Source organism: Giraffa tippelskirchi, chromosome 7, assembly GCF_054371585.1.
Source record: "Giraffa tippelskirchi isolate mGirTip1 chromosome 7, T2T-mGirTip1v1.2.pri, whole genome shotgun sequence".
Classification (NCBI taxonomy): domain Eukaryota; kingdom Metazoa; phylum Chordata; class Mammalia; order Artiodactyla; family Giraffidae; genus Giraffa; species Giraffa tippelskirchi.
Window position 1 is genome coordinate 34,764,620 of NC_137281.1, and position 24,133 is coordinate 34,788,752.

Consider the following 24,133-nt stretch of genomic DNA (forward strand, 5'->3'; position numbering starts at 1 on the left):
GCTGCCGGCCGGGGCTAGAAAGACCGCAGGTAGGTGGAAGGAGGTACAGGTTGCTGGAGGGTGGAATCTGGGTCTCCAAGGCCCCCACCGTGGCAGAATCCTACTCACTCGCTGCAGAGCTCTGCAGCCTGGCATCCTCTGCCCCACGCCCGCCCGGGGTCGGCCGGCCCTTGCCGCGCCTTATCCCGGCCTGTCCCTACCTGGTCTCCACCTGTCGAGCCCCGGAACCCCCTCCGCAGTTTACCACACAGCAGCCCACTCTCCGTCCCGGGTGGGCCATGGCCCATTTTCCAATGCAGCCCACCCCTTGTATTTCTAGGATTTGGCCCCAGGCTGGCCTGGGTACTTACTCTCGTTGGGCTCTCAGGGTCCTACTGCAGTGGTTACAGCTCTGGCCTGACCGCGTGGGCATTAGGCTGCTAATAATGACTCTACCAACGAGACTCGGGGACATTAGCCTCTTTGCCTCCGTGGGTCTGTTTCCCTAACTGAGCTGGTGCTTCACTCTTTGAGGTAAGAGAGCCGTCTCAGTTCCCTTCACTCTGTTGACCAGCACTGGTGAAGTTTCAGAAAGAAAAAATTGAAGGCAGAGAGGGAAGTGAGGAGAATCAGATCTCAGATTTTGGGGGAGAAGGCGCCATAAGGAATAGCTCTCTGTCCACCAAAGCCAGAAGGGTGGAAAGAGCAAGTAAGCTGGGGACCATGGAGCAGAGTAATTTGAGGGGAGGGGAGGCTAAGAGATTCCCGACCAGTGCAGAAACCTCTTGTGTCTGAGAGGTGAGCAGGATGGAAGATGAGGTCTCACAGCGTGGGGAGCACCTCTTTACATGGTTCTCTCTGGAGCTACACTGGAAGCCTGAGACCAAAAGTGCCTCCAGTACTCATTCACTGCTTTGGTTTTTTGCTGAGTTGCTGGCTGGGTGGCAAGTTGCATAAGAGGAAGCCCTGTGGCGTCTGACTGATCTTTCTAGATTTGGAGCCAGCAGGGAGACATCTTCCTGGAGCTGTGTCCCTTGGTTGCATGCTTGGTGACATGTCTGAGAGTACCCAAACGCCCCCTTTTCCTTCTGATAAGTTTATAGCTCCCAACTTTGTTCAGCCATCACAGGAGGAGCCATGGCAAGAATCAGACCACCCAAGAGGCCTCATTAGACATTTTAAACCTCCCAGTGTGCTGGGGGCATGAGGCGGAATGCCTCTGTGATGGGCAGGGGTGAGGTCAGTCATGTGGAAGAAGAGAATTGAAATCCTCACTGGAATGTTGAAGGGCTTTGAAAGCTCCACAGAATTTAGATTCTGGGCGGGAGGGAGGTATGCCGGGCTGTAAGAAACTGAAATACCCACAGTTCTAGGTGAGGATTGTTCTTCAGACCCTGCAGTGTAGAAACTAGTTGGTAAGCCAGACAGGTTTGGATCTAAATCTTGCTCTGCAGCTTGCTACTGTGTGATCCTGAATGAGTGATTTGATCTCTCTAAACCTTATGACCATTGTCATCTAAGGAATGAATGAGATAAGATATGTGCATGACACTCCTGCTTGATGCACAGCCTCTAGTACTGACATGTCAGTACCCCTCTCGTCTGGGTTTGTCGGTACCCATTCTCTCTTCTTACCTGATTGGTCCGTAAGCCTGAAGCAGGCAGGAGTTGCATCTGCCATCTTTCTGTCTCTGCCATTACCCTGTGGCACCCATTGTAGTGTTCCACACACTGGCACACCTGGGTTTGGATCTCAGCCATCTGATCTTGGGAAAGTTGTTTCTACTTTCTGTGCTTATCTTGGGATAACAGTATACCTGCCTTTCCCATCTAGGTTGAGGAGAGCCAGAACCCACAGGCCTCCTAGGATAACAGCCCCACACAGGCTGGGGCCACCCTCCAACTGAAGGTGTGTTCCCTCAGTTCCCCAGCAGATGAGGCTGTGAGACAGAACCCACAGACCCTGTGTGAACAGGACTCCGGGGGCCATGGCCCAGGTCAGCATCAACAGAGACCTTGGTGAATGGGGCTTAAGCACGGATTCTGGGGAGCGTGCCCGTCTGCTGCAGAGTCCCTCTGTGGACATAGCCCCCAAGAGTGAGGGGGAGGCCCCTCCTGGGGGTCTCGGTGGAGGCACCACTTCCACACTTGGAGCCATCTTCATCGTTGTCAATGCCTGCTTGGGCGCGGGGCTACTCAACTTCCCGGCAGCCTTCAGCACTGCCGGGGGCGTGGCAGCCGGAATCACGTTGCAGATGGTGAGTGAGGGGGGCCTGGCGGGCAGAGATGCAGAGTGGTGGGTCTGGGCTCCTGGCCTCAAAAGAGAGGCTCTGGATCAGGAGTGGTCAGTGACGCATGCTAATCACTCTCCCCTCTGCCACATATGGCAGACGTTATTAAACTATTGTAGCATTCTTTTCTTTGAGGCCAGATGAGGTTTCAAAAGCCTTCCTAGCAGTTAGGGAATTTCAGACATCAATTGCATATTTAATACTTATGTGGTTATGTTTAAAAAGTGGGCCCACACCTTTTAGAACTGCGTGTTGAAATATTTAGTGATGAAATGATAGCTTGTATTTTCTTCAACATAATCCAGAGTGGGAGAGGGAAGAGATGAAACAAGACTGGTCTTGAATTGATGATCTTTTTGTCTTTAATCTTTTGGCCACACCACACAGCACGTGGGATATTAGTTGCCCACCAGGGATTGAACCTGCCCTCCCTGCATTGGCAGCATGGAGTCCTAACCACTGGACCACCAGGGAAGTCCCTGAATTGATGATTTTTGAATTTAAGATTTGAGTGACAGGTACATACATAGTGGTCCACTGTACTATTCTATCTACTTTTGCACATGTTTGAAATTTTCCTCAAAACTTTTTCTCTTTAAGGAAAATCTCAATTCCAGTAATCTATTAAAATTTCCCCACAGGATAAGGCTCATTTGCCAAATGGGCTTTGGGCACCAGGCCAGTAAACACTGAGCAAAACCAGGCTGCTCTTTGCTGCCAGGCGTTTCCCACACACTCTTGCCCCACCCTGCCTGCAGGCCATGCTGGTTTTCATCATCAGTGGCCTCGTCATCCTGGCCTACTGCTCCCAGGCCAGCAATGAGAGGACCTACCAAGAGGTGGTGTGGGCTGTGTGTGGCAAGCTGACAGGTGTGCTGTGTGAGGTCGCCATTGCCACCTACACCTTCGGGACCTGCATCGCCTTCCTCATCATCATCGGGGACCAGCAGGACAAGAGTGAGGTCCCCCCTCAGTATCTACCTCATCCCTCCCCCTTGGCCCTGGGGATCCTGCGGTGGGCGGGGAAGAGCATGGAATACTCGCCCAAGGCCCGAGCCCAGTATTCACCTGGGAATCCTCTCTCCTGGCTGCTGGGCCCATGAGACAGTTGGAGATCCCGGCAGAGGTGGAGGACCATACCCTGCAGTAGCCTGGCATCACCTTCCTCCTTCCTCCCTCTGCAGTTATAGCTGTGATGGCAAAGGAGCCAGAGGGGGCCAGCGGCAGCCCCTGGTACACAGACCGGAAGTTCACCATCAGCCTCACTGCCTTCCTCTTCATCCTGCCCCTTTCCATTCCCAGGGAGATCGGCTTCCAGAAATATGCCAGGTTTGGAGGCCCCACCCCAGCCTTCCCTGGACAGCAGTTCTGATCACAGGCAGTCAGAGACCCAAGGGCAACGAGGGAACCCCTCTCCTCCATGCCACCTTGCCTCCAGGGGCAGAAAGAGGAGATGAGGCAGGGGCAGACCAGGGCTTGCAGAGGTTCTAGCAGAAGATGTTCCTTTTGTGTCAGCAGCTAGGAAGACAGTGGCTCTTTGCATCAGTGGGAGCGTCAGTTCCAAATATCCTTGTCCAAGAAGGGACAGATAGTAATCCTGAGTGTGAAGGCCTCTCCTTGCCTGGGCCTTGTCTTTCCCACAAAGCATGGGATTTTTTGATCATTTGGGATTGTAAGCTTCGCAGCATTTTCCATGCAGCTTGGTGTGAAGGGAAGGGACTAGCTTCTTGGCTCAGAGTCTGAAAAACATGGGTTCTAACCTGTTTCCTGTAATCCTTAATTGAAGGGGCCACACTCATTGTCTCCAAGGTTCCCTTTAATGTTGACTTTGCGGTATTAGTGTCTTGGAGCCTTCTACCTCCAGCCTTTCCTGCTTCTCAAAAGGCCCTGCTTGCAGCTCTGGTCACATCTGGGCTTCTCTGATTGAAGTAGCAGATGTGCTTTGAAGCCCAGCGCCCCCTGCTGCAGTCTCTGAGCTATGGAGCTGAACGACCTCATTTCCCAGTGGCCACACGAGTCAGTCTGGTCCCCTCTTGGCTTCCTAACTGGCTTGTTTCTCTGAAATTTATTTCTCATGCATTTCTTAAGTCTTTGTCTGGAATGATCTCCCAGTTGGTTCCTTAGACACTTTTGGTCACTAAGGTGAAGGGTGGATGTCCCTGGGGATAGAATCGAAGAAGGGGCAGCTGGGGCTAGGGAGGAGGATGCTTAATTCATCCTTCCTGGCAGCTTCCTGAGCGTCGTGGGCACCTGGTATGTCACTGCCATCGTTATTATCAAATACATCTGGCCTGATAAAGAGATGACCCCAGCAGGCATCCTGAACAGGTGAGTGAGGGCCCCCAGGAGGCACACAGGGTAGAAGCTGCACTTGGGCCCCAGGAGGTATTGGGTCAGGCATCAAAAAGCCACACAGGAGACTTCCCTGGTGGTCTGAGACTCCGTGGTCCCAATGCAGGGGGCCCTGGTCAGGGAACTAAATACCACATGCGATGACTAAGACCTGCCACGGCCAAATAAATACATTAAAAAAAAAAACAACCCCAAGGCTCATTAGGGGTTTGACTCATTGGTCGTTGTAGGAAGGAGACAAGAGGTCCTGATCTCTTTTTACTGGAGAGAAGAGTAGGAACCAGAGTTAAGGGCCACTTTGCCATTAACGTCCAACAGATGAGCCAGTGTGAGACTAGGCCTTAGGTTGTAGATCCTGCCAGGGTGGCACTGCACATTTTTTCAACATGTGCTTATCTGTAATACCCGTATCTCCTTTGTGAAAATGAATCAATTTTCTCACTTTTTAAAAAAAAAAAAAAAGTTTCTATTTTTTTTTTTAAGCTTTAAAACTTTTTTTAATTAATTTATTTTTGGTTGTGCTGGGTCTTCGTTGCTTCTAGAGCTTTTCTCTAGTTGTGGCAAGTGGGGACTACTCGCTAGTTGCAGTACACAGGCTTCTCTTAATAGTGGCTTCTCTTGTTCTCTTATTGCAGAGCATGGGCTCTTGGGCTTCAGTAGTTGCAGCATGTGGGCCCAGTAGTTGTGACTGCCAGGCTTAGTTGTTCCTCGAAACGTAGGCTCTTCCTGGACCAGGGATCAAACCCATGTCTCCTGCATTGGCAGGCAAGGTGTATTCTTTACCACTGAGAGGAAGTTTGGTTTCCTTTTTCTTGAAAGGAGCAAACCAGAGAAGCAGAAACCCAAGTGCAAGAACCAAAACTTCTGGATTTGAGTCCCAAGAGGGCCTTCCAGAACCTCAGTTTACTGACCTGTGAAGTGTGTCCTCTCCCAGCTCCACACTTGTGTGGGTGGAATGTGTATAGCTGGCTGGTGGGGGCTGTGGGAGGCTGACTGAAGAGTAAAGGCGTGGGGCAGCTGGGGACTCCGAGGTCTTCACAGGCAGCAGCATCTTGTGTGTCTGTCCACAGGCCAGCTTCCTGGATAGCCGTGTTCAATGCCATGCCCACCATCTGCTTCGGATTTCAGGTGCCAGTTGCAAGGTCCCTTTTGTTCCCTTAGCTCGCTCCCCATCCTGCGGTAGAGTCCACATAATCTGTGGGACAGGGCCGGGGTGGTGGTGGGGCTGGTCTTGGAAGGGGGAGCTGAGTGGGAGCCCCAGGACTTGGCCCTTTGTCCTTGGGGTGAGGTCACTTGCCCACCCTGACCCTCCCCTTCACCCTGACAGTGTCACGTGAGCAGCGTACCCGTCTTCAACAGCATGCGGCGGCCCGAGGTGAAGACCTGGGGTGGCGTGGTGACAGCTGCCATGGTCATTGCCCTCGCTGTCTACATGGGCACAGGTGAGTGCTCCCCTCTGAGGGCCGGGCTTAGAGGGCTCCCACTCTCCCTCTTCGTCCCCAAGTCCTCTGGCCCAGGATTTCCTGGGCTTAACCCTGCATTCCCAGCACGTCAAATACTTCTGTTGGCATTGGCTTGAACTTGGGCTGCCTTGGGCCTCCTCCCGCCCAAATGAGAGATGTGTACATGCATTCATTCAGCAGGTCTCAGTGGGTGCCTAGTCAGTCAGTCCCAGGAACTTTCTCAGCATGGAGGGGATGCCATAGGCAGAGAGAGGCCTGGTCCTGCTTGCACGAAATTGGCAGTCTATTTGGAGAGACAGTCTTATAGCAGTAAACCGGCAATCAGTAAGGAAATCCAGATGCGTGCCACAGTAACAGCGAACCAGGGAAGATGTGCATGGGGCTGGCTTTAGGGGGTGGATCACAGATGGCGCCCCTCAGGGGAGGTGGCATCTGGGGAAGCCCAAACCATGAGAAGGAGCTAGAATCTGAAGAGCCCGGGGGAAAAACATTCTAGACAGAGGAACGAGAAAATGCCGAGTCCCTGAGGCCGGGACAGAAGAAGGTCTGTGGAGCAAGCTGGGGGTGGGTGGTGGGCAGCACAGCCAAACAGGGAGCACAGCCAGATCCTTGAGGACTGGTGGGAGCCAGAGAGGAAGCGTTTTCAGCAGGGGTGTGGCTCAGAGAAAGGTTGGCTGTGCGTGTTGTGTGGAGAATGGTGTGGATGAGAGAGCAGGACTGGGAGACCAGGAAGAATGGCCCAGTGATTGCTCGCACAGATGGGTCTCAGAACCAGCTCTGTCCTAGCTTCTGCAGACACAGCCAGGAATATGGAGCCAAGGACAAGGGAGGCAAATAGGCAGAGCCCCTGTTCTCCTGGGGTTCATGTTTTTACTAGTTGAGGGAGACAGATGATAAACAAGTGAAAAAAAATCCCTCAGAGAGAGGAACACTGTGAAGAAAAGAGAACAAGGTGATATTGAGAGAGGGCCTGGGGACAGGGGTCACTGTGGATGAGGAGGGACCTCTGAGCTGAGACCTGAATGATGAGGAGATGGGCAGACAGAAGTTAATGCAGAAGCTCTGAGACAGGAGCTGCTAGGGGAGTTCAAGATCAAAGAGGTAACAGTGTGGGGGTGGGGAATGTGAGAAGTCAGGGAGGGGAGCTTCTGAGCCCAGCCCCGACACCCTTCTAAGCCTCAGTCTTAGCCTCCAGGGCTGCTATGTCACCTCCCCATCTGCTGTTGGACTGAGCAAGGGACAGTCTATCTCCCTAACCCTCCCAGGGTCGCTCTGACCCAGCCCTCTCATCCCCGCCCTCAGGTATATGCGGCTTCCTGACCTTTGGAGCCTCAGTGGACCCTGACGTGCTCCTGTCCTACCCATCAGAGGACATGGCTGTGGCCGTGGCCCGTGCCTTCATCATCCTGAGTGTGCTCACCTCCTACCCCATCCTGCACTTCTGTGGACGGTGAGCCCCTCCCCACCCCTCAAAGGTGCTTCCTCTCACCAGGACCCCTGGATGCCATTTGAACATGGTCCTTGGGCCTTGTGTAACATCCATTTTATAGAGAGAGACACTGAAGCCCATAGGAAACAGTCAGTGCCTAGGATGGCCCTGCCAGCACCCCCAGCCGGGTCTTGGGGGGCCACCTTTGTCCCAGAGTCACCAGGACAATCTGTGAGTGTTCTGAGAACCTCTAATCCAGGTCCCTTCCTGAACACCCTGTCTTCTGGATACCCCAGACCCTCCCTTTCCAGGAGTCTAGTGGAATCAGTTCCCATGGGGTGTGCAAACTCTGGACCAGGCAAGGCACTCAGTCTTTCACATTCATCATCCCATCCGGTCCCTGTGGCAACCCTGAGAAGAATGCCCACTAGACCCATTTCACAGAAGAGGAGACTGAGGCCCAGGGATTGTCTTATCTACAGTCCACCCAGTTGGGGGTCTGGCTCCATTGCTGGAGTTGCGGGGCGCTGTCAGCAGGTATGCCTCTGAGCCCCTTTCTGTGTGGTCAGGGCGGTGATCGAAGGCCTATGGCTGCGCTACCAGGGCATGCCGGTGGAGGAAGACGTGGGGCGGGAGCGGCGGCGGCGCGTGCTGCAGACGCTGGTCTGGTTCCTGCTCACCTTGCTGCTGGCGCTCTTCATCCCTGACATCGGCAAGGTCATCTCGGTCATCGGAGGCCTGGCCGCCTGCTTCATCTTTGTCTTCCCAGGTGTGGACCCCCGGTGTCCCCACAGCACTCACTCCCAGAGCCTCCTGGCCTCAGCTCCTCTCTTGCTCACCTGCGGGGGAGCATAATCACCAGCATTTATCGATCACCTTCAGGCTCTGTGGGAACCCCTGTTTAAGCATCACCTCCTGCAGAGAAGGTGTAGTTGTCATCTCCATTTTACCCATGAGGGGGTGTGGGGTTCAGAGAGGGTAACAAACTTCCCTAGAGGTTAACAAACTCAACTAAAGAGTAACAGAACCTTTTCAAACCAAAGTCCGTCCAGCTCCACAGTCTATATAGTCTTAACTCTTATTTCAAGTACCTGTTCCTCCCTGACTGTCGGGGATCTGGCTGGGTCAGCCCATGACAGGGTAATTAGGATCTGGCAGTGGCACCCTGACACGGAGGTCAGGAGACCTGAGTTTCAGACAATCTGCCACCAGATCCCTGGGAAACTGTCCTGTCTGCCCAGTCACGAGTTCTGCCTGTACCCAGCTTATTTCTACCCAGGAGGCCACCTGGAAAGCCCTTGCCACTTTGCTTGGAGCAAGGGAGCCACAACTACTCAGAAGTACATTGGGAAGAGCCCTGCAGTGAGGGCATCTCAGAGTCACCTCCCAATGCTGCCCCTTTAGCTCTAGGTCTTGGGTGCCACCCAAGGACCTCTCCTGGGAGACCAGTTGCCAGGCCTCCAGCTGGGTGCAGAGTAGAGGCAGAGGTAGAAAATATGGAGGAGGAAACACAGGCCTTTCTCCATCCACCTCCCCTTTCTCCTGGCAAAGGTGGAGGCTGGCCTGTGGTGGGGGAAACCCACCCAAGCTCTCAGGGCCATCTCTTCTCTTCCAGGGCTGTGCCTCATTCAAGCCAAACTCTCTGAGATGGAGGAAGTCAAGCCAGCCAGGTAAAGGAGGGCCCAGCCTATGGGCCTCTTGGGGAGGTGCTGAATGGGGAGGTACCCTTTAAACAGGTCGGAATCAGGAGACCTGTGTACTTGGAAAACAGGAGTTTTTAAAATACTGTTTTAAAAAAATATATTTATTTATTTGGCTGTGCTGGGCCTTAGTTGCAGCATGTGAGATCTAGTCCCCAAACCAGGGATCAAACCCAGACCCCCTGCTTTGGGAGCATGGAATCTTAGCCACTGGACCACCAGGGAAGTTCCTTAAAATACTTCTTCTAAAATGAGTAACATGTTAGTTGTAACAGTTCAAACACTTCTGAAGGACTTAATCTGTTGTTTGAATGTGTCCTGAATGTGCACACACTTCTGCACGTACACCTTGGCACACCTGTTCGAGGATCTTAGTGTCATCGATTCTTAGAAGGAAGTTGCTTTATCACAAGGCATGCTCATTTTCACTTTGGCACATGGGTTTAAATTACCCTCTCAAGAGGCAGTACCAGTCAGAGTCCCAGCAGCAGTGGATGAAAGTGCCCTGTTCCCCATATCCCTGCCACCACGGTACATAGAGGCCTTTTCAATATTTCTTAGTCTATTGAAAACAAAACACTACATTTTTTAAAAATTTACCTTTTTAAAGTGTTCAGTAGTATTAATTCCATTCATATTTTTGTGTAACTGTCACCACCAGCCATCTCCAGAACTTTTGTATCATCCTAAACTGAAACTCTGTACCCATTAAACAGTCATTCCCTGTTCTGCCCCCGCCCCAGCCCCTGGCAACCAGCATTCTATTTTCTGTGTGAATCTAATTCTTCTAGGTACTTCCTATAACTGGAATTGTATTTGTCTTTTTTGTACCTGGCTTCTTTCACTTAGCATAATATCCTCAAGGTCTGTCTTTTGTAGCCCGAGTCAGAATGTCCTTTGTTTTGAAGGCTGAATAATATTCATTGTATGTACAGGGCACATTTTGCAAAACACTGCATTGTTTTTAATATGTACATGTTCCTGAATGGTAGAGGCGTTATGACCAGGTTGCGTGCTTAAAAAAAAAAAAAATCAAACAAAATTATTGTGGGGACTTACTTCCCTGGCAGTCCAGTGGTTAAGACTCTGTTCTTCCAATGCAGGGGGCATGGGTTTGATTGCTGGTTGGGGAACTAAGATCCCATATGCCATGTTGTGAGGCCCAAAAAAAAAAAGTCCAGTTATAACCCTGTAGCTATTTTTGATACATACGTTTGCAGATGTCTTGACTTATTTTTTAACAAAATGGATCACTCCGTGTGACTTGCTTTTTCCTGACCATCTTTTCCATCAGGAGCCATGCATTCTAGTTCTGGTCCTGCCCTTGTTGTCCTGTGACCCGTCAGCTAATCGCATTCGGCCTTGGTCTCCTTACCCGTGGTCTAGGACCATATACCCAGCCCCATAAAACTTTGTGTGAAAGCTGTTGAGAAGTAGAAAGTGCTCTACCCACAGGAGAAGTGGTATAAGTAATTACAGTAATTAACTGATATATGGCAACCAACTCCAGTATTCTTGCCTGGAGAATCCCATGAATAGAGGAGCATGGTTGGCTACAGTCCATAGGGTCACAAAGAGTCATGACTTCAGACATGACTGAAGTGACTTAGTACATACATTTGCATGTATATGAAAGTCGGCAAAGTCATGAGTGGTTGACTGACCAGGCCCTCTCTCACGCTCTGCTCTACAGCTGGTGGGCGATGGTCAGTTATGGAGTCCTCTTGGTCACCCTGGGAGCCTTCATCTTTGGCCAGACCACAGCCAACGCCATTTTTGTGGATCTTTTGGCATAACCACTGCCTCCCAGAGAATTCTTGGCCTTTGTTGTTGGACCCAGGAACTCATCTCATAGAGCTTCAGGACCACCCTGGGCCTGGCCTCATTCCCCTCCACTGGTAGGATGACATGTGCCCATCCTTTTCCAGGAACAGTTCTGGGGTGAAATCAGGCCCCATCCCTGTGGACAGTTCAAACTCAGCTCCCTTCCTGCTCCCCTATCCTGGCAGTGCCATGGATGGTAGGAGGAAGTCTCATGTCACAGGGGAACCTCCTCCCCTCCTCCACCTCTCGACTTTTCCATGCCTGGACACCATGGGTAAAGAGTGTCGGTAGGTCTCCAAAGAAGGAACTCAGCCTGACTTGCCTCTGGAGGAAGAGTGTGCACCAAGGGGTGCCATCCTCCACAGAGAAGCCTGTCCTGAGTAGAGGCTCTGCTCATCACCCCAGGACTCAGCACCTGCTCCAGTCTGACGGCAGCCCAGCCACCAGTGGCTTCCTCTGGCAAGTCCCAGAGGTAGCCTGAAAGCATATGAGTGCACCAAGGCAGGTAGATAAATGCCTGTCCACTGCCTCCTGGGTCCACAGAGAGCCCGAGAGCCCCCTTGCCCATGGCTGATTGACATTTCCCAAGGCTTTTGGGATCTCGCCCTGCCTCTTTTACCCAGACCTGATGGTCTAGGTATCCCTCTGCTCCTCCATCCCAGACATCACCAAGTCTAATGTTTACAAACGGTGCCAGCCCAGCTCTGAGCCAGGGGCCAGGGGCCTCCCCATGCCACGGTGCTGTGAGTACTCCTGCCTGAACTCTCCCCATGGTGGGGAGTCTGCTTTCTCTCTTAGATTCCAGATGGGCCCCTCTTTTCAAAGGCACAAGAGTGGGGATGGCCCTGGTGGTTCAGTAGTTAAGACTCTGCTTCCAATGTAGGGGGCACAGGTTCAATCCCTGATCGGGGAACTAAAATCCCACATGCCTCAAGGTGCGACCAGAAAAAAGTTTTAAAAAGTTAAAAATGGGACAAAGGCACAAGAGTGGGTGATGGAGCAAGCTGGGAATGCCACACGGGCTGGGCTAGTGAGGATCAAGGTGACTCTGACTGGTATCTTCACTTTCAGTGGCTGCTTCTCTCCCTGCCCTCCATGTCAACCCCAGCCTGGTACCCAGAGACGAGACAAGAAAGGCAGCTGACATGTCATTGACTGGACAACATTTGAGTGTAGTCATGCTGGCCTAGAAGTTTCCCTTCCAGTCTGGATCTTGTCTGCTCCTTTCCCCCATCGCCTCTTCACCTCCACCCCATTTTCCTATGGAGCTTAGTCTCTCCTGCTCACCTAAGTATGGGAGTAGGGTGGACCAAACCCTCTCTTGTCCACTTCCTCAGCTCCACGTGTCCACCAAGCCTGGCCTTGGAGGCCTGTCAATCACATTAGGACATAGCTAGGTTGTGCCCCACGCGAGGTGAGGAGGGATATTCTTGGCCTTCATATTTTGAACACTTTGGCCACTCAGGCCAACCCCAGGCACCGAATCAGGCTTTCTCTGCCTGGAACACTCAGCATTTTCCCTGGCTCTTCCTGCCCAAAACCTCTGAATGGAGAGGTGGAGGTGAGAGGAACCCATGTTCTCAGGGCAGTGCGATACAAGAAGCAAAGGCTGGCTGGAGCCACAGACTTCTGCTCAGCCCCAGACTGGGTGACTTGCCCCTCCTCACATCCCCTCTAGGCTCCCCTAGGCCAGGCCCATGTGGCTGTCTTCTTTCAGCCTGCTACGCAGCACCAGGCCCCACCAGTGCCCATCTGGACAAGGTTTGGGAGGACGGACATCAGCAGGGCTGCACCGCCGACTCATGTTGCATGGTCGGTGGTGGGAGTCCGTAAGGGGGAAATGAGCTGGAATCTGGCCTAATAACCTCAGGGGCCCCTTCCCCTGCCCTCCCTGCCTGGGCATTTTACTGTTTCTTTTTTACTTGTGCACATTCAGACCAGGAAGGATGGTAAATAAAAAGGGACTTGTGCTGCTGAGCTGCGTGGTCTGTGTCTGATGCCGAGGACAGTCCAGGCCACTGGCAGAAGGAAGACGGACTGGGGTGGGCAGTAGGGGCTGGGTTGTGGCAAGCCCCTTTTGGCTTCACCATCTATGACCCTTGAGTTGAGAATGGGCCCGCTGCACTCCCTTTACCGAGCAGGAAACCTCAAGTGGTTCTGGGCACCTTTGCCTTCTGCCACATCCCATCAGCCTTTCCCCGCTGACTTGGGGACTCTGCCTTGGCTCACACCCTTCCTGTGCAGGCTCACATTGGCCTCTGTGTTGTATGTCCTGCCCCCCCCCCACCTCAAGTTTTGGGGTGAGCTTCAAACTCCTGAGCATCCCCCCTTTGTCCTTTCAGAGGCTGGTGTTGAGAGCACGCCCCGTTGTCCTGGTTGAGGAGCCAGTCACGGTGCTCCAGCGCTGGGGAGAAGATACCCGGCAAAACCCACCAGCTCTGCTCTCCCTCTGCTGGGGAAGACGGATGCTTGCCAAGTCATCACAGATATAAACACACGAGTTGTGATACATGCCAAGAAGGGAAAATACAGAAGGTTACATTTGGGGGTCTGGCGCTTCTCCGGAGAGTCAAGAAAGGTTTCCTGGGGGCAGTGACATATGAGCTGGCCCCTGAAGGATGTGTAGGAATGAACTAAGTGAAGAGGTGGGGAGACCTTTCCAGGCCATGGGAAATGCATTTGCAAAAGTGGGACGAACATGGTGGTTTGAGGAACTAGAAAGTGGCTGTTGGTGGAGCATGGCCAGGGTGTGGGGGAGCAGCAGAGGAGAGCAGAGCATTCTGGGATGGCTTTGGTCGTCAATGGCTGCCCCTGGTTAGACTTAGAAGTCTAACCAGCTCACCTTCTCCCATACTCTCTATCCCTCTCGCACTCTCTATCCCTGCTCAGCTATTTTGCAAAGATCCCTCCCTCCTGGTGGAGATGGGGACTCTTTCCAAGGAGGAAACATGATGCAAGACTAGACAGGTGGGGGGCTCCCCTGTGGTCCAGTGTCTAAGACTCCAAGTTGCTATTGCAGGAGGCATGGGTTCAATCCCTGGTCGGGGAACTAAGATTTCACATGCTATGCAGCCAAATAAAAAGACTACACAGGTGGGACAGCTTTGGGCCACGCTTTACACTTGCTTAGTGGGCCAAGAGCTTGAGGATGGTTTCACTTTCTCTGAGTAAACAGAGGGAAGAAAAGCTTACATCTAGGCTATAGGCAAACAAACAGCCAAATTCATCCATTTTAGCCAAGACTTATAAGTACTTAATCAGTGTCTGTCTTCCCCATTAGACTGTAAATTCCACGGGGGCGGGCACATCTCCCTTGTCCGTCAGATATCTTAGCCAGTGCCTGGAACATACTTAGCAAGTGTTCAATAGTTGTTGCATGAATGTTGCTGACACTTGTGATTTCCTACTTTGTGCTAGCACTTGTGTCAATCATATTTGTTCTTCATAACAACTCTATGCAGAAGTGAAAGCTGAGAGATGTTACATAGTTTACCCAGTGACACACAGGAAGTAATATTGGAGCCACACAGGCCTCTTGCCATGCATGAATGAACAAGTGAGCAAAGGGCTCTTAACTTGGTGACTTCTAACCCCAGAACGCAAGCTTAGGAACTTCCAACCCTCATGCCAGCACCAACATCAGATCCTGGAACCCTTGGCTTACTCTCCCAGCCAAACCACATCAAGTGGTGGGATGTCGGCTGGCCAGTGGCTCTGGGCAAGTCACCCCATCTCTGGGCTTCTGTTTCCAGATCTCGGATGTGGGACTGATCATCACTGACCTTATTTACCTCCCAGGATAAAGGAGAGCCAGTGTCAAGAAAGTACATGAAAAAATGACAAGTGCTTTATAACCAGAAATCCACATTTACAGAAGAAATGTGAAAACTCAGTTTTTCCTCAGGAGGCCAAGGCCGAGTTTCCCCTAACACTTCCTGAGAGGGTATTTCTCAAGCTTTAATGTACATACAAAATTTTTATCTCCTTAGGATACAAAACTCTGATTCAGTAGATCTGGTGTGGGGCTTTAGTCTTCATTGTAAATGCTCCCAGTTTTGCCCATGCTGGTCCTTGGACTGCCCTTTGAGTATCAGGGGACTGGCAGAGGAAAGGCTTTGGCTTTAGACAGAGCTGGGTTAGATCTGAGCAGTACCTCTTTACACTGGGAACTCGGGAAATCAGTTCACTTCTATGAACCCCACTTTCCTCAACTAGGAAGTAGGAGTGATGGTGCCCATGTTGTAGATGAAAATATTAAGAATCCGAAGACACGTGGTATAATGTATGTGAAGTGCCTGGTAGATAGCAGGGATTATGTTGGTCATTTCCTCGTACTGGAAAGAAAACAGGGCAGGGGGCGCATGGTATGTAACTACAGTTCCATCCTTTGGTCAGTAGAGGTCACCTTTGTATAATTTCAGCCTGTGAAAGACAGGCACCTATGGCTTCAGAGGACACTCCAGTGCTCTGAGTCCCTCAGGTTCCTGGTGATCTGCTGCCTAGCATTTCTGAATGATGTCCCTCTACTGGGGCAGGGCCACTTCTAGATCATGGCCTCCAACCTAGTGGGGGAATCAGACCAATCAAATAATCTAATTATGTAGGTATATGTGCTAGATGTAGGTTCAATATTATAAATCCAGATTTGGTAATTCACTGCTGTGATACAATGAAAAATTTTTCAGTAGATATGGAGGAAGGCCAGAGATAATGTAGCCAGGAAGAAGGAAGAAGGCAGACACCCTGTCCTCCAAATACTTTATGTTTCCTGAGAGGTGGGGTGGGAGGGAAGAGGAATAGACACATGATTCATCTATTTGTATATTCTTCCATTAAAAATGAAATTGAAAAAAAGAAAAAATATTTAATTGATGTGTTTCTTAGAGTCGAGCATGTAAGAAGCCTGGAAGTGGCCACTCCATCCTAACAAGTAAAAAGTTGAACAAACCAAAAAGTCAACTCTTCTAAAATGTGTAAGATAAGTCAGACTATAAGGCACACCTCTGCCCCTCAAATTGGAGAGAGACACAAATACAGAGCAGAAACCCACAAACAGAAACCTCTGTGGGAGTCAGTGCCAGAGTAAGGGAACCTAAACTGTAATTGATGAATTTCTGGAGGTTCAGTGTAGACAAATCTGAGGGAGAAAAACACCAAGGAGCCCAGTTCTTTTGGGGGAAGGGGGCATACTTGGAAACTTTGTGGGTTTTACCTGAAGTTCTACCAAGTTCTCATAGTAAATATCAGAAAAAAAAAAAAAATCCATCATGCTTCCAGCAGAAAAGGGTAAAAAGAACCATTCTGAAATTGCTAGAGCGTTCTGTTCTTGCTAACAAAGATATGCCCTGGGGAGACACTTAAAATTTAACCAGAGCCTAACCTACTGGGATTTTATCAGAGCCTAAGAGATGTGAGGGAAGGGAAACACGCAACTTCATCCCACTCTAGCCACTGTGTCCCACCTAAGGCAGACTGGAGAGAGAGAGCTGAGAAACATCAGGCATCCACAATCCAGAAGCACACAGCCTCACTTAAGAGTATGTGATCCAATCACAGGACTACAGAACACTTCCCCTCGCCTTATACTGTGCACCCTCATTACTAAAGGCCTACTTAGAGCAATTCCTTTTACCTAGTACATTATGTCTGACTATCAAAAAAAATTAAAGGAGGGATTCCCTCGTGGTCCAGTGATTAAGAATCCACCTGCCAATGCAGGGGACACAGGTTTGATCCCTGATCCAGGAGGATCTCACATACCATGGAGCAACTAAGCCTGAGTGCTACAACTACTGAAGCCTGTGAGCTCTAGAGCCCATGCTACACAAGAGAAGCCACCACAACTAGAGAGTAGCCTCTGCTTGCCCCAACTAAAGAAAGCCCTCACACAACAATGAAGACCCATATTCTTTTTAAAATACTACAAATTCTTTACAAAATGCTACAACATATACTAAAAGGCAAAAAATACAGTTTTGAGAGACAGAGCATCAGCGCTAGACTCAGATATGACAGGGGTGTTAGAGTTATCAGAGCAGGACTTTTAAACAACTACGATTAAAATGCTAAGGCCTCTCACGGATAAAGCAGACAACCTGCAGGAAGAGACAGATGGGCAATGTAAGCAGAGAGATGGAAATTCTAAGAAAGAACCAAAGAGAAATGCTAGAGATTAAAGAAGAAAAAAAACACTTTAAGAGAGATGCAGAATGCTTTTGATTGGCCTATACTGTAGAGGGGTTTCCCAGGTGGCTCAGTGGTAAAGAATTCACTGCAATGCAGGAGACTTGGGTTTGATCCCTGGGTTGGGAAGATCCCCTGGAGAAGGAAATGGTGACCCACTCAAGTAAATTTGCCTGGGAAATCCCAAGGACACAGGAGCCTGGTGGGGTACAGTCCATGGGGTTGCAAGAGTTGGACACGACTTAGCAACAAAAACAAACACACAGTATAGATTAGATACAACTTAGGAAAGAATTTCTGAGCTTCAGGATATCTCAATACAAACCTCCAAAACTGAAAAGGAAACAAAAAGAAAAATCCAAGAACTGTAGAAAACCAAAAGTAATAAATGTACACAGAGTAGGATATCAGAACAAGAAGAGAGAAAGGAGCAGAAAAATATTTGAAACAATAATGACAGAATTTCCCCAAAATTAATTTTAGGCACCTAATTAACTAATCCTCTGAGGAGAAGGGGATGACAGAGGATGAGATGGTTGGATGGCATCCTTGACTCGATGGACATGAGTTTGAGCAAGCTCCGGGAGTTGGTGATGGACAGGGAAGCCTGGCATGCTGCAGTCCATGGGGCTGCAAAGAGTCAGACACGACTGAGCGACTGAACTGAACTGAATTAACTAATGACTGATTCAGGAAGTTCAGGGAACACCAAGCAGGATAAAGCCAAAAAATTTGACACCAAGTCATATCATTTTCAAAAATACAAAAAAAAAATCAAAGAAAAAATCCTGAAAAAAGCCAGAGGGAGAAAACACTGTACTTAAAGAGAAGCAAAGATTAAGAATTACAGGACTTCCCTAGTTGTACAGTGGATAGGAATCTGCTTGCCAGTGCAGGGGACACAGCTTCAATCTCTGGTCCTGGACGATTCCACATGCCGTGAAACAACTAAGCCCAGGCGCCACAACTACTGAGCCCGAGCTCAAGAGACCTCAAGCCACAACTGTAGAGCATATGTGCCGCAGGCACTGAAGACCACGTGTCTAGAGCCTGTGCTCTGAAACTAGCAAGGCCACCACAGTGAGAAGCCTGTGCACCACAATGAGGAGTAGCCCCTGTTCACCATAGCTAGAGAGAGCCCACATGCACAACAAAGACCCAGTGCAACCAAATATAAATAAATATTTAAAAATGACAAAAAATTAAAAACCTGCCTTCTTCCTCCATCCCCCACCCCCCACACACACACAAAAAAAAATTACAGAGAATTTCCAGGACTTCCCTGCAGTCCAGTGGTTAGGACTCTGCACTTTCACTGCCCAGGTCTGGATTCAATTCCTGGTTGGGGAACTAAGATCCTGCAAGCCAACAGGTATGGCAAAAAAAAAGAAAAGATTTACAGTTGACCCTTGAACAATATGGGAGTTAGAGGTTCTGACCCTCAACATACTTGAAATTTTCTATATAATTTATAGTAGGCCCTCTATACCCACAGTTCTCATCTACAGATTCAACCAACTGCAGATCATGTAGTATTGTAGTATTTACTACTGAAAAAAATCCACTATATATAGACCTTCGCAGTTCAAAGCCATGTTGTTCAAGGGTGTACTACACATCTGACTTCTCTGAAACTATGCAAGCATAAAGAGAGTTGAGTGAAATACTTTAAATGTTAAGAGAAACCTACATTCTGTAAAATGGTCCTTCAAAAGCAAAGGAGAAATATTTTCTCTGACAAACAAAAATTGAGGGAATCTGTTGCCGGTAGACTTGCCTTCAAAGAACTGTTAAAAGGAGTTATTTAGAGAGAAGGGAATTTTTTTTTTTTTTTGGTGGGGGTGGGGGACATGCCACCCGGCTTGGCTTATGGGATCCCTAGGGATAGAACCCAGGCCCCCTGCAGAGGAAGTTCAGAGTCCTAACCACTGGACCACCAGGGGATTCCCAAGAGAAGGGAAATTAAATAAAGCAGATATCACAACTATAAAGCCAGAAGAGAATACTTTGAAAAATGAACAAAATGAAAACTAGCACCTAAAAATTTAAAGTATGATTGCTGAATTTAAAAATAAATCAAAAGAAGAGTTAAAAATAGTTAAGAGAATCTCCTGGAAAGCCGAACAAAAAGACAAAGAGATGGAGGGAATCCCTGGCTGTCCAGTGGTTAGGGCTCAGCAGCTTCATTGACAAAGAGATGGAAAAGAAGAGAGAAGAAAATTAAGTTTCGGCTCAGCTACAACATCTGACTAACAGGAATTCCAGAAATAGAGAACAGAAAATGGGCAGGGACAGGAAGTGGTGGAGCAGAGAAAAGGGGATATTATCAAAGAAATAACTCAAGAAAATTTTGCAAAACAAAGACATGAATCTCCATATTTGAACCAGTGAATTGAATCTTAACAGCTGCACACTGGAAATAAAGAGAAAACCCTAAAGATTTTCTGAGATGGTGGGGGGCAGGGATGACATGCTTCTTGACATCACTGCAGGCTAGAAAACACATCAATGTTTTCATAATTTTTTATATGTTTAAAAATTAATTTTTTGACTGCACCACACAGCATATGGGTTGTACTACATCCCACCCCCTCCAAGTGGAAGTGTGAAGTTTTAACCACCGGGCAATCAGGGAATTTCCAATGGCTTCATAATTTTTTTTTTTTGCCTTCATAATTTTTGAGTGAAACTTTTCAACCTAGATTTCATGTGCAACCAAACTTTCAATCAAGTATGAGGCTGAAATAAAAATATTCCCAGATAAGTAAAGGGTAAATAAATTTACATCCTGTTTTACCTTTCTCAGAAAGTCACTGGAGAATATGTTTCAGCAAAATAGAGCTGCTAAGCAAGGAAGTGGAAGGCAGAGCATCTAGGAAACCAAGAATCAATCTCAGAAGAACAACCAAGAGATTTTCAAATGACAGCTGGGCAGCTGACCAGAATGTGGCCAGTTCAGTTGGAGCAAGAATATGGAGCACTATCAAAGGAAAGTCTCCAGGGAGAGATAAAACTAAGAGGTTATCTGACTTGTCTAAGCATTTGAAATAATTATTAACAGATCTGTTGGAGCATTTGGATAAGTATGCATGTAACAAAGCAAATGGGAAAATACGGCCATTATTAATCATAGGAAAAACAAACAAGATTTACACAAAAGGAAAAGTAATCATAGTAAACTACTTAGCACGGCAGTGAATGATATTTACATACTCAATAATGTCCATACTGATTATTTAACCCTATGGACTGTATTGTGACATAACTTCATTTTAAAAGGGGAGGAAGGGACTTCAAGGTGCAGGAGTAAGAAAGCTAAATCTTTTATCAATAATTACTGCTTTTAGTTTTTAAGTCACGAAATAACAATATAAGCACATTATCTTAAAATGCTGAGATAAATGCCAAAAGAAACAGCTTAAAAGAGATAAATATAGGCAACACAGTGAGCTGGAGGTGGGCAAAGCTAGGACAAAGGACTGCTGGTGTTTCATATGAGCTTTTTATTACCACTGGATTTTCTTTAAAAAAAAAAAAAAATTATGTGACTGCGCCTGGTCTTAGTTGCAGCGTGCAGGATCTCTGATCTTAGCTGTGGCATGTGGGATCTTTAGTTGTGGCGTGTGGGATTTAGTTTCCTAACCAGGAAGCCAACGCAGGTCCCTTGCATTGGAAGGGTGGAGTCCCAGTCACTGGACCACCAGGGAAGTCCCAGGACTGGCTTTTTTAAAACAAGATGCATGACTAGTTATTTTTTTCTTGCTGTTGTTTTTGGCCACACCATGCAGGATGCAGCACTCTTCCCCGACCAGGACCAGGGATGGAAACTGTGCTCCCCGCAGTGGAAGCACAGTCTTACCTACTGGACCACCAGGGAAGTCCTGTTTTGTTTTCATGCTTTAAACTTACAATTATTTTTATACTTACAATAGCCAAGATATAGAAACAACCTAAGTGCTCAGTGATAGATGAATGGATAAGATGTGGTGTATATATATGTGTTAGTTGCTCAGTCGTGTCCATAGATTGTAAACCACCAGGCTCCTCTGTGCAGGGGATTCTCCAGGCGAGAATACTGGAGTGAGTTGCCATTCCCTTCTCCAGGAGATTTTCCCAACCCAGGGATCAAACCCAGGTCTCCTGCATTGCAGGTGGACTCTTTACTATCTGAGCTAGTAGGGAAGCTGGTATATATATATATATATATATATATATATATATATATATATAATTTTTATAGAGTGACTGATTGTACACAATGAACTATTTTTCAGTCATAAAAAAAGAATGAAATCTTGCCATTTGGGACAATATGGATGGACCCAGAGGATATTATACTAAATGAGGTAAGTCAGACAAAGACAATGATTTCACTTATTTGTGAAATATCAAAAAAACAAACACCACCACCACAACAAAATGTAAACAGAGTCATAGATACAAAGAACTAACAGGTGGGTGACAGAGTAGGGTGGGGAGATGAGAAAAATAGATGAGGGAGACTAAGAGGTACAAACTTCCAGTTACAAAATAAATGAATCATGAGTATGGAATGTACAGCGTGGGGGATACAGTCAGTAATTATATAATATCTTTGTATGGTGAAAGATGGTAACTGGATTTATCATAGCGATCATTTTGAAATGTATGTGTGCTTAGTTGCTCAGTCATGTCTGACTCTGCAACCCCATGGACTGTAATCCGCCAGGTTCCTTTGTCCATGCGAGTTCTTCAGGCAAGAATACTGGAGTGGGTTGACATTCTCTTCTCCAGGGGATCTTCCCAACCCAAGGATCGAACCCAGGTCTGCCACACTGCAGGTGAATTCTTTATGATCTTTGCCACCAGGGAAGCTCATGAATACTGGAGTGGGTAGCCTGTCCCTTCTCCAGGAGATCTTCCTCACCCAGGAATCAAATCTCAGTCTCCTGTACTGCAGGCAAATTCTTTACAGCTGAGCTACCAGGGAAGCCCTTTGAAATGTAGAGAAATATCAGATCACAGTATTGTATCCTAGGAAGTAATAAAATGTTGTAGGTCAATTATACTTCAAAAAACAAACAAACCAAATCATAGAAGAAGAGATCAGATTTGTAGTTACCAGAGGTAGGGGGAGTTTGATGAAATTAGTCAAAAGGTACAAACTTCTAGTTATAAGATGAATCAGTGTTTAGCATGTAACGTACAGTATAATAAATATAATTAATACTACTGCATGTTATCTAGGAAAGTTGTTAGAAGAGTAAATCCTAAGTTTTCATCACAAGGAAAGAAACTTTTTTTTCTGTTTCCTTTATTTTGTATCTATATGAGATGACAGATGTTCGCTAAACTTATTGTGGTAATCATTTCATTATGCTGTATGCCTTAAACTTACAGAGTGCCGTGTGTCAATTATATCTCAATAAAACTGGAAGAAAGAATAAATTAAAATAACAAAAAGAAAGACTACAGCAGAACTGAGACAGGAGGGAAGGGGTCAGGTCACAACTTTTACAAGAATGACATAGGGACTTCCCTGGTGGCTCAGTGGTTAAGAATCAGCCTTGAAATGCAGGGGACTCGGTTTCACTCACTGGTTGGGGAACTGAGGTCCGACATGCTAAGGAGCAACTAAGCCCAAGTGCCACAACCACTGAAGCCTGTGATTCAACTAGAGAATCCATGCTCCACAACAAAAGATCCCACCTGACGCAATGAAGATCCCACGTGCTGCAACTAAGGCCCAATGCAGTCAAGTAAATTAAAAAAAAAAAAAAAAGAATGACATAGCCTGAGGATAGGGCTTCCCAGGTGGTACCAGTGATAAAGAACCCACAGGCCAATGCAGGAGACTTAAAAGATGTGGGTTCAACCCCTGGCTGGGGAAAATCCCCTGGAGGAGGGCTGTATTCTTGCCTGGAGAATCTTATGGATAGAGGAGCCTGGTGGGCTACAGTCCGTAGATTGCACACCTGGAGTCAAAAAGAGTTGAACACAACTGAAGCGACTTCGCAGCAGCAGCAGCAGCAGCCTGAGGACCTGACGTAAGCTGTGTGTGTACCTAGTCACTCAGTCATGTCCGACTCTTTGTGACCACATGGACTGTAGCCTGCCAGTCTCCTCGCTCCATGGTATTTTCCCAGGCAAGAATACTGAAGTGAGTTCCTAACCCAGGGATCAAACCCACGTCTCTTGTGTCTCCTGCATTGGCAGGCAGATTCTTTATCACTACGCCACTTGGGAAGCCCATGACATAAGGTGATTAAAATCAAATAGGTCCAAGATACCACTCTAATGGCAGAAAGCAAAGAGGAACTAAAGAGCCTCTTGATGAGGGTGAAAAGAGGAGAGTGAAAAAGCTACCTTAAAACTCAACATTCAAAAAACTAAGATCATGGCACCTGGTCCTATCACTTCCTGGCAAATAGATGGGGAAAAAGTGGAAATGGTGGCAGATTTTATTTTCTTTGGCTCCAAAATCACTGTGGACAGTGACTGCAGCCATGAAATTAAAAGACGCTTGCTCCTTGGAAGAAAAGCTATGATCAACCTAGACAGTGTATTAAAAAAACAGAGATATCACTTTGCCAACAAAGGTCTGTATAGTCAAAGCTATGGTTTTTCCACTAGTCATGTACAGATGTGAGAGTTGGACCATAAAGAAGATTGAGCACTGAAGAACTGATGCTTTCGAATTGTGGTGCTGAAGAAGACTCTTGAGAGCCCCTCGGACAGCAAGGAGATCAAACCAGTCAATCCTAAAGGAAATCAACCCTGAATATTCATTGGAGGGACTGATGCTGAAGCTGAAGCTCCAATACTTGGCCACCTGATGCAAACAGCCAACTCACTGGAAGAGACCCTGATGCTGGGAAAGACTGAGGGCAGGAGGAGAAGGGGGCAACAGAGGATGAGATGGCTGGATGGTAT

General features: G+C 48.0%; 1 protein-coding gene across 8 annotated transcripts; it reads left to right on the forward strand.

Annotated features, from left to right (window-relative positions):
* SLC38A7 (solute carrier family 38 member 7) lies at nt 1-15,899 on the forward strand. 8 transcript variants are annotated; one of them, XR_014060011.1, is made up of 12 exons: nt 1-29; nt 1,814-2,237; nt 3,029-3,227; nt 3,455-3,599; nt 4,500-4,598; nt 5,693-5,750; nt 5,950-6,064; nt 7,388-7,535; nt 8,084-8,283; nt 9,130-9,184; nt 10,908-11,543; nt 13,381-15,899. XR_014060011.1 is itself a non-coding variant. In XM_081511622.1 (12 exons), the coding sequence occupies exons 3-12, from the start codon at nt 1,968-1,970 to the stop codon at nt 13,391-13,393; spliced, it is 1,302 nt and encodes a 433-aa protein (XP_081367748.1). In that variant the 5' UTR covers nt 1-29; nt 320-513; nt 1,814-1,967; the 3' UTR covers nt 13,394-15,899. The 8 variants fall into 8 exon arrangements, 5 of the variants coding, with proteins under 5 accessions (XP_081367748.1, XP_081367744.1, XP_081367746.1 ...); XR_014060012.1 differs by having other exon boundaries at nt 10,908-11,112; XR_014060010.1 differs by lacking the exon at nt 13,381-15,899 and adding an exon at nt 12,110-13,015.
* Nucleotides 15,900-24,133: the final 8,234 nt, after the last annotated feature.